The 10,170-nt window shown below is 44.7% G+C and overlaps 1 protein-coding gene across 1 annotated transcript; it reads left to right on the top strand.

Annotated features, from left to right (window-relative positions):
- The first annotated feature begins 9,160 nt into the window (after positions 1 to 9,160).
- Positions 9,161 to 9,842, top strand: LOC141435301 (uncharacterized). The gene has a single exon (XM_074098002.1). It carries the CDS (start codon positions 9,241 to 9,243, stop codon positions 9,808 to 9,810), a length of 570 nt encoding a protein of 189 aa, XP_073954103.1. The 5' UTR covers positions 9,161 to 9,240; the 3' UTR covers positions 9,811 to 9,842.
- Positions 9,843 to 10,170: the final 328 nt, after the last annotated feature.

The raw sequence follows: 10,170 nt of genomic DNA, 5'->3' as shown, positions 1-10,170 counted from the left end.
AAATAAAGATCAAATATTGACAAAATAGCGTCGATGGAGGCTTCTTTTATTAAAGAAAATAATATCTTTTCCTTTCAGACTGGTGATTAAAAACTTATTATTAAAACGAACTTCCATTATTGTCGGACAATTAGCTATAGTCTTGGGGACGGACCAATGAATATGGCACACACTGATTCCACCGACTTTTGGGGCCCCCAGAAGGCCAAAATATTCCGGATGAAGTGTTTTGTGAGTTTTTTCATCTTCTCACAACAATGTATGTATAAAACATATTTGAATGATTACATCAACGCAAATTATCCTGTTTGCGATGGAAGCGCAAGCGCATCGATCTAGGCGGACAAGCCGATCAGGGCTGGAACTTGGACGGAATCAAAGATTGGAAAATTGGGGATTACTATAGGCAAAAACTATTCGGGCTTTCGACATGTTTTGGGCTAATTCGTAGCGCTTCCTCTAGGAGCCTTCTATATTTACGAATTAGCCCGAAACATGTCGAGCTAAACTCGATTTAAACGTGAGTTAACCTGGTTTTTTCATTAAATATGAGTTAGTCTCACGGTAGTTTCATATTCAAAGTAACTGGCCCTATATACTACGAAGCGCAAAATTCGAATTCGTATCTTGCCGTCCCGCTGACGTTAATATTATTTAACACGAGAGTGAGAGGAAGGTATGATAAGAACTTCAATTTCATATTTCGTAGTAACCCCCTGGTCTTTTATCAATCGTGGTCAAAAGGTGGATAAGTAAAAAGTGGAAGTGACTGTGCGTCGATTTCGGGCGCGCGAGTGCCCTGCGTTCTCAAGCAGTCGTGCTTATAAGGATGTGTTCACTTGAACAATTGTTGGCTGACACTCCTGTAATATCCTTCGACTAGGTTGGGCTATGGAGCTCAAACTGTGACGCGTAGGTGTGACTGCGGCGTGAGTTCGGATTATTCGCTTTAGTTTCTATAATGGAACTATCGGATTCCTTTCATCATCATCAGCATTATAGCAGTAGCACCACTGTCCTCCATGCATCCAGCTTCTACCAGCAGCCTTTCGCAGATTGTCACTCCACCTAGCCGGAAGGCGTCCTACAATACATGGGGTCTCCACTCAAGAACTCGTTTACTCCAGCGGTTGTCGGTTCTTCGACAGATATGACCAGCCCACTGCCACTTTAACTTGCTAATTCTCTTAGCTATGTCGATGACCATAGTTCTGTGTCGGATGGCCTCGTTGAGTTGCGCGTTGTGGCGATTCCTTTATCCAAACTAATATTATAAATGCGAAAGTGTTGTTTTGTATGTTTGTGTGTGTGTATGTTTGTCCGTATTCACGTCGAAATGGAGCGATGGATCGACGTGATTTTTGGCATAGAGATAGTTTATGGCAAGAGTGTGGCTTAGGCTACTTTTTATCCTTGGGAAAATGCACAGTTGCAGCGGAAACAGCGCGATAACCAAGTTTCCACGCGGGCGAAGCCGCGGGCAAAAGCTAGTAATCTATATTACAGAAATTAATCCCTTGCTAAACTTGTACTATTATCTATTCTGTGGTTAAAACTATAACCTGAGAACAACTTTACCGATTACATCCATCTTTTTTTAAGTTTCTAGTAATTTGTAAAAGGAAAAAAAAGTAGAAAGCTACGGAAAAAATGACTTAAACATGGAAATTTAGTAAGATCCCGCCATTTTAGTTCGACTGCCAGTCTGGTTCGAGTGAATGAAGCTGCGGGTAAAGGCTGATACGAGTACTTCTTATAACCTATTGATTACTAGATTTGGTACAACTCATTTTGGTACAAAACTTTTGGTACCTCAGCCGGCATTAAGGAATGTGACAACAATCGCGTTGCTCGTCGGACTTGTGTTATACACAAGGCGACGTGTGTGCATGTACCAATTGACGCCTATTACTATAACAGCTCAAGTACCTAATCAAAACCTATGACCGATGGAAATCATGTTAAGAGAAGTCTCTTCGTTCCATTCTCCATACAAACGTAGTCCCGGTCTCATTGAAACTAGGCAACAGAAATAGATGAAATTTAGTAAGCATGGACTAGACGTAATTATCTATGCCTGGTTTTTCAGATTTTCATATAAATGTGTTACTGTGTGGACAAAAAAAGATGTCAACTTTGCACGACTAATAAAGCATTTTTTACAAAAATCGAAAAAACCACAGGCATAGAAAATAATGAATATCTTTGATTGTAAAATATAATTGATTTCTGAGCTAGACTTTTCGTATAATATGAGGACAACGAAATCCAAAATTCAACCGCCCAAATCATGAAAAGCCTACAGCTATCTCGATATACGTATAAATTACGGACGTCGTTGCGGAAGCATGGGGGGGACGGCTGCGAGCGCTTATGTCACGAGCGATAAAGACAGCTGTAGACGACCTGAAAGGAAGAAAAACCTAAAATATTAATAAATTTGTTGTTTTTATAAATGTGTTAGAAATGTAAGGTCACCTGTCAAACCCTCGTAGCTTGTGTGTGTTTCTTTAATAAAATCTGTGTACGGGTACATGAGCATGTGTGCAGCGCCCGTCCCAATGACAAATCAGTGCCCTTCAAACGCCGGACGGCTCGCACATGCGCCTGCACTTACGCACTTTCATACTTTTATTGCCTTATAATATATGTATTTATACGGGTTCTTCGTCCCAATATCCGGTATCTCTGCCTCCCTCATATCACCGGACAACGACAACATCCCCTCCCAACGTACGGTAACCACTATCGTTCGACGCGCCTATAACTGTTGCGTTGCCTCAATATCCGGTATCTGCTCCCTGCTATTCAGCTACAACATCTCGATACCTAAGTGCTAACTTCTCTTAAGTCTGTTATTCTTATATTATTATTTTTAAACTTGTATCTGATAAAAAGTGCCTATATATATTTTTTTTTTTATTGACTGGATGGCAAACGAGCAAGGGTCTCCTGATGTAAGAGATCACCACCGCACATAAACATCTGCAACACCAGGGGTATTGCAGATGCGTTGCCAACCTAGAGGCCTAAGATGGGATACCTCAAGTGCCAGTAATTTCACGGCTGTCTACTCTCCACGCCGAACACAACAGTGCAAGCACTGCTGTTTCACGGCAGGATTAGCGAGCAAGATGGTGGTAGCAATCCGGCGGACCTTGCACAAGGTCCTACCACCTGCAAAATATAATCGAGGATAGGATAGCTGTACACATAAATAAAAATATCACGGAAAAATTAACACAAAACGATCTAGTCTCAGAGTAAAAAATCACACAGATGTTAGACTAACCTAGTCTAGGAGTAGTAGTTTGTCTAGTAGCATTGTGTTACGGTTGTATTACTCTGAAGATGAGCTCTGGTTGAGTTTGAAACGCGTCAGTGTAGTGTGGTGGTGGTGAAAGATGGGTTTGTGTGATTTGTGTGTGTTCTTACAGTGTGGAGGTGGAGGAACTGCATGAACACGCATAGGTATCTTGCATAAGCGTAGTATTGCATAAAGGTCGCGGGTGAGCAAGAAATAGTTTTGGTTCATTAATATGGACCTTCGCAAAGTAACGCCTGATTCATTAAATTAATGAAAAGTATCTAGTTAAAATATCTTTTGTCACTCATGTCAAGCATCAAGCGATAGCATCTCAAGTCTGTTGACCCCATGTGTGTCTCTATTAATCGTAAACGCTGCGTAAACACAACTGCCGCCACTTCAAGTTAAATAATCGTAACCGTGGCTACTGATCGAATTACTTAACCAAGGGAACTCATCCCTGTAAAAACTAGATATTTAAAAATACAAAATAATAATTCATTCGTCAAACATAGGTAAAATAGTTGGTGCATTAATCATAAACTTGTATTACTAAGTATGCTGCGCCCAAGGCACAGTACAGAAAGGAGTACACTCTTCAACTCTTCATACAAACAGCCGGAACGCGAGTTACCTACGCGCCACGAATTCTCAGCATACCTCGGCAACCATCAGTCGCGAGTGCTCCGCGGTTAAGTACGGACTCACGCGCATTTTTTACTTACCTTAATAAGTCACAACGATATAAACAGTATTGTTCGGTGTACGGATCTAATATAATGTAAAATGTATTTATTGAAGTAATTTATCAGAATGCGAATTTTCTATACTCTTAAATTCAACAATAAAGCTTTTCGCGCACATCTCAGAAGAGGCGCAAAATACTTCTCCGTAGCTTATTTGTAGGTAACAAATATACGTAGTGATGAAGTCAAATAATAGTATTTTATGCAACTGTATCGTAATAGGGTCCTAAAACACGAGTGTGGGTTTATGAAACGAGGCGTAGCAAGCTAATAGGGTGGGTTTTAAGCCTAATTACGTACAGTTGCATACAATATTTTATCTACATCCATATATAAATCCTCTATCATGTGTTCAGAATCATTGAGAATGACCTGCATTAACGAGAACTAGGTAGGTATGTCTGCCCCACGAGCTGCGCCCGCTGCACGCGCGACGACCTGCTGGTCATTACCTATTATGGTTTTTGAACGCATAATTTAGGAATTACTATATGGGTGTAGATAAAACCGTTTAAAACATAATACCCGTGTGGTGTCGGGTTCGAATTACACCTCTCCATTTCTTCCGTGGATGTCGTAAGAGGCGACTGAGATATAGGTTAAGGTATAACCGTAGGCGACAGGCTAGCAACCTGTCACTATTGTAGGTACGTTTTGTCCAAACATAAAACTAAAATTGCTAAAAGTGGCTCCGAAGCGGGTAACGTTTCGTGTGCTCTGCCTACCCCATTTGGAATACAGGCGTGATGTTTGTGTGTGTGTGTGTGTGTGTGTGTGTGTGCTGGCGCGTGTGCGTGTGTGTGTGTTGCGTGTGTGCGTGTTGTGTGTGTGTGTGTTGTTGTGTGTTGTGTGTGCGTGTGTGTGTGTGTGTGTGTGTGTGTGTGTGGGCGTGTGTGGGCGTGTGTGTGTGTGTATGTGGTGTGTGTGAACATAATGTGGTGTGTGTGTGTGTGTGTGTGTGTGTGTGTGTGTGTGTGTGTGTGTGGGCGTGTGTGTGTGTGGTGTGTGTCTGTGTGGGGCGCGATGTGTGCGTGTGTGGTGTCGTGTGGTCTTGTTGTTGTTGTGTGTAAAACATAAATACCTTTTGTGGTGTTTATTAAAATAACGGTAAAGTGCATTTTTGTTAAACACTACTTAGTCCGTCCCGCACAAATGGAATCTGTTTTTAATTCGCCTGATATCAAAAAAACCTGTTCTATTATGGCAGGTACATATTACAAAATTAAATGGAATTGCAATTAAAGAGGTTTCGCGATTTCCTTTATTGCCTTTTCTTCGGAAAGTGTGTTTTGTTTGGGGGTGATAAAAATGAGATGTTTAATTATAATTATTACCAATTAACACTAACATCAATTTAGTTCCTGTTAGTAAGATTTAAAGTGTAGCGTCCAGATAAGACATTACCCCGCTAGCCGCAGTCGGTTCCACGTGTTGGCAATACTGTAAACATCTGCACACCGGCGCGTGGAACTGCGCGGCGTATTCGAGTTCATTTGAATTGCCCAGAAGGCCAGTCGAGAAGCGGAGCGACATTCCTTCCGGCGACGCGGTCCTGAACAGAACTCTATCCATTGCGCGAAACTCATTTCCTTCCTTTTCCCTAGTTTAATATTCCATTGTAAATACTTTCCTTTTTGATAATCTTTATTATACGTTCGTGTGCCTCTAAATCTCTTTTCATTAATTCATCGAAGCCTCAGGAGGCGCACCTACACTGGTGACCCCGCATTGGACAAGAAACGCAAAATTCAAGCAAAATTCAAGTAAGAATATAAAACCTACATAATATTGAAATGTCAATGGGAAACAGCGCAAGTGACAGCGATGGCGCCGTTTTCAAAGTCGGTGTACGAGCGCCGCCGTTTTGGCCGCAAGAGCCTGCGCTTTGGTTTTCGCAGATGGAAGCGCAATTTTCTTTGTCGGGAATAACGGCTGATTCTACAAAATTCAATTATGTAATTAGTCAGTTGGAACATCAATACGCGGTAGAAGTCAAGGATATCATAAATTCTCCGCCGGCCGAAAACCGATACGTCAAATTGAAAACCGAGCTTATTTCAAGATTGTCATTGTCGCAGGAAAAGAAATCGCTGCAATTATTACAAGGTGAGCAAATGGGCGATAGGAAACCATCCCAATTTTTACGCCAGCTGCGCATTTTGGCTGGAACTTCAGTGACGGATGATTTTTTGCGCACCGTATGGTCAAGCCGGTTACCGAAAAATTTACAGGTCGTAATCGCATCGCAGCCAAATTCAACGCTAGATGAACTCGCGGATTTAGCTGACAAAGTGCACGATCTTGTACCACAAGAACCGCAAATATTTTCCGTAAAAAATGACAGTGACAGCAAAAATTTTTCAAATTCAGATTTCGTGGCAATGGCAAAGCAAATGGCAGAACTAACATCGGAAATTGCTTCGCTCAAAGCGCAGTTCAGTAGTAGACAACCGCACTCAAGATCGCGCTCGCGTTTTAATTCCCGCAACAAAACTCCAGTCGGACGTCAAGCGCGGTCACGGTCTGCGTCGAAACCAAGAGACCCGTCCATCTGCTGGTACCATTACAGGTTTGGAGACAACTCTACTCGCTGTACCAGGCCTTGCAGTTACCCTGGGTCGGAAAACTTCAACGGCAGCCGGAAGTAGCGGCTAACGACTGCCATACCAAACCGGGCCGCCTCTTCGTAATGGACCGTTCCTCGAAAGTTCTCTTCCTAGTAGACACCGGGTCGGATTTGTGTGTATACCCGCGCACGTCACTCAGTGGCAACCGACCTAAGAGCAGCTACGAGTTAACAGCGGCGAACGGCTCAGTTATATCTACCTACGGTTCGGTGCAACTGAAACTTGACTTGGGTTTGCGGCGAGCATTTAATTGGAGATTCGTTGTGGCAGACGTTGCTAAACCCATCATTGGTGTTGATTTTTTGTCCTTCTTTAATATTATGATTGATTGCAGAAAACAACGCATTATAGATGGCCACACTACTCTTTCCGCTGCAGTACCAACCCAAGGTACATCCGAAGACATCTCGTCAGTGAAGGTGATGTCAGGGGAATCCAAGTACCACGAGATCCTACGTCAGTATCCCGACATCACCCGACCTTCAGGTACACCAAAGGTACCCAAGCATAATACAGTGCATCATATACGCACACTCCCTGGCCCGCCGATTGCAAGTAAGCCCCGACGCCTTCCTCCGGATCGCCTGAAGATCGCACAAAAGGAGTTCGAGGATATGCTGCAGAACGGTACAGCTTGTCAGTCTGAGAGTCCATGGTCTTCTCCGCTTCATCTAGTACCCAAGAAAGATGACGGCTGGCGACCATGCGGCGATTACCGTGCCCTTAATGCGCGTACGATTCCAGACAAGTACCCGATCCGACATATTCAAGACTTTACGCAGCAACTCGCCGGGAGTACAATATTTTCCAAGGTTGATCTTGTCAAAGCCTACAACCAGATCCCAGTTTATCCGGATGACATCAAGAAGACAGCCATTATCACACCTTTTGGCCTGTTTCAGTTTCCATACATGACGTTTGGTCTCCGGAACGCAGCTCAAACGTTTCAACGTTTCATGGACGAAGCGCTGCGAGGTCTGGATTTCTGCTATGGATACTTGGACGATATTCTGATCTTCTCTCGAAACGCAGAAGAGCATCACCAACATCTCCATCAACTATTTCGTCGACTGTCAGAGTATGGTATCCTCATCAACACTGCAAAATGTGAGTTTGGTGTAACGAACATCACCTTTCTTGGCCATGAAGTGTCCGCAGAGGGGATCCGTCCGCTGCAGTCTAAGGTACAAGCAATCCAAGACTACCCTGTACCCAAGAATGTCAAGGAACTCAGACGATTCCTGGGCATGTTCAACTTCTACAGAAGGTTCGTACCAGGTGCATCAGCTTTGCAAGCGCCCTTGAACGTCGTACTGTCCGGTCCGAAGAAGAAGCCAACGCAAGAGATCGAGATGACAGAAGACATGATGCATGCATTCGAGTCATGTAAGCAAGCTCTCTCTCAAGCCACTCTTCTCGCTCATCCGCTGACAGACGTCGAGCTCGCTATCCACACTGACGCCTCAGACGTTTCCATCGGCGCAGTCTTACAGCAGCGCGCAGCACCGGAAGCCTGGGAACCACTAGCATTCTTTTCAAGACCACTGAATCCTGCTCAAAAGAAGTATAGTCCGTATGACAGAGAACTGCTGGCTATATACGACGCTATCAGACATTTTCGTCACATGGTCGAGGCCAGACCCTTCATCATCTATACGGATCATAAACCTTTGACGTTTGCATTCACCACCGCTAGAGACAAATGCTCACCGAGACAGTTCCGATACTTAGACTTCATCTCACAGTTTAGTACGGACATACGGTACGTAGCGGGAAAAGATAACGTTGTTGCAGACGCACTCTCAAGAGTAGAAGAAATAAATGGGTCAATCAACTACGAAAGCCTTGCACGCGCTCAAGATAAAGATCCTGAACTGCAAGCGCTTCTTCAAGTTGACTCATCATCATCATCATCATCGTCTTCATTGAATCTCAAGAAAATCAAATCTTTTGAAAATAATTTCGAAATTTATTGCGACATCTCCACCGGTAATTCAAGACCTTACCTTACTCAAGCCTTTCGTCGTGCAGCTTTCAACTCATTGCACGGTTTGAGCCATCCAGGTGCAAAAGCAACTGTCAAATTGGTGACGCAACGATTCGTCTGGCCCGACATACGCAGAGATTGTCGCCGTTGGGCGAGAGAATGCACAGATTGCCAGAGAAACAAAATTTCACGTCATACGTCATCACCCATATCATCATTTCATACACCATCACTTCGTTTTTCACATGTCCACATGGACATAGTAGGGCCATTACCATTTTCTTGTGGTTACAGATACTGCTTGACGGTCATTGATCGCTTCACCCGTTGGCCTGAGGCCTACCCCTTGGCTGACATCACAGCGGAGACCTGCGCGCGAGCCTTCATCGCGGGCTGGGTCGCCCGCTTCGGCTGCCCTGTCAAAATCACCACAGACAGGGGCAGGCAGTTTGAGTCCGAGCTGTTCCACACCTTGTCATCCATCCTCGGGCAGAGCACCGGCCTACCACATCCTATCATCCGGCCTGCAACGGGATCATTGAGAGACTCCACCGCCAGCTCAAGTCCTCAATCATGTGCCACTCCAATACGCACTGGGCTGAAGCCTTACCCTTGGTGCTGCTGGGCATCCGCAGCGCTTGGAAGGACGACTTACAAGCTTCAGCAGCAGAGCTCGTCTACGGGGAACCTCTACGCCTACCTGGCGAATTCTTTACGCCTACGAAGGGCACTACGGTCGACTACACGGACTTCGCAGCCAGACTTCGTGACCACATTGGAAAACTCAACCCAGTCCCGGCCAGTCATCACTCGAAGAAACCTTTTTACATCCCGAAAGAGTTGAGCACGGCCGAGTACGTTTTTCTTCGACAAGGGCACGCGAAGAGATCGCTAGAGTCCCCGTACTCAGGCCCGTACAAGGTCCTCGAGAGACGTGACAAGACCTTTCGAATCATTTTAAATGGAAAGCCGAACACCGTGACCATCGATCGACTGAAGCCGGCCTTCATGACCAGCGACACTATAGATGAGGACACATCCAACAGCCATCAAGCATCAACAATACCAGAGCCTGAACCGAGCACCGTCAGAATGACGCGAAGTGGACGATATGTAAGATTTCCAGATCACTATCGACCATAGCAGGCAATGGTCTCGGCGGGGAGTAGTGTAGCGTCCAGATAAGCCATTACCCCGCTAGCCGCAGTCGGTTCCACGTGTTGGCAATACTGTAAACATCTGCACACCGGCGCGTGGAACTGCGCGGCGTATTCGAGTTCATTTGAATTGCCCAGAAGGCCAGTCGAGAAGCGGAGCGACATTCCTTCCGGCGACGCGGTCCTGAACAGAACTCTATCCATTGCGCGAAACTCATTTCCTTCCTTTTCCCTAGTTTAATATTCCATTGTAAATACTTTCCTTTTTGATAATCTTTATTATACGTTCGTGTGCCTCTAAATCTCTTTCATTAATTCATCGAAGCCTCAGGAGGCGCACCTACAC

This window comes from Choristoneura fumiferana, chromosome 14 (assembly GCF_025370935.1).
Source record: "Choristoneura fumiferana chromosome 14, NRCan_CFum_1, whole genome shotgun sequence".
Classification (NCBI taxonomy): Eukaryota; Metazoa; Arthropoda; class Insecta; order Lepidoptera; family Tortricidae; genus Choristoneura; species Choristoneura fumiferana.
The sequence above is the reverse complement of the archived record's forward strand: the minus strand, read 5'-3'. Positions and strand labels throughout refer to the sequence as shown.

Excerpts from the sequence above, each read along its gene's own strand:
- LOC141435301 (XM_074098002.1), top strand. The coding sequence starts at position 9,241 with ATGTGCCACTCCAATACGCACTGGGCTGAAGCCTTACCCTTGGTGCTG.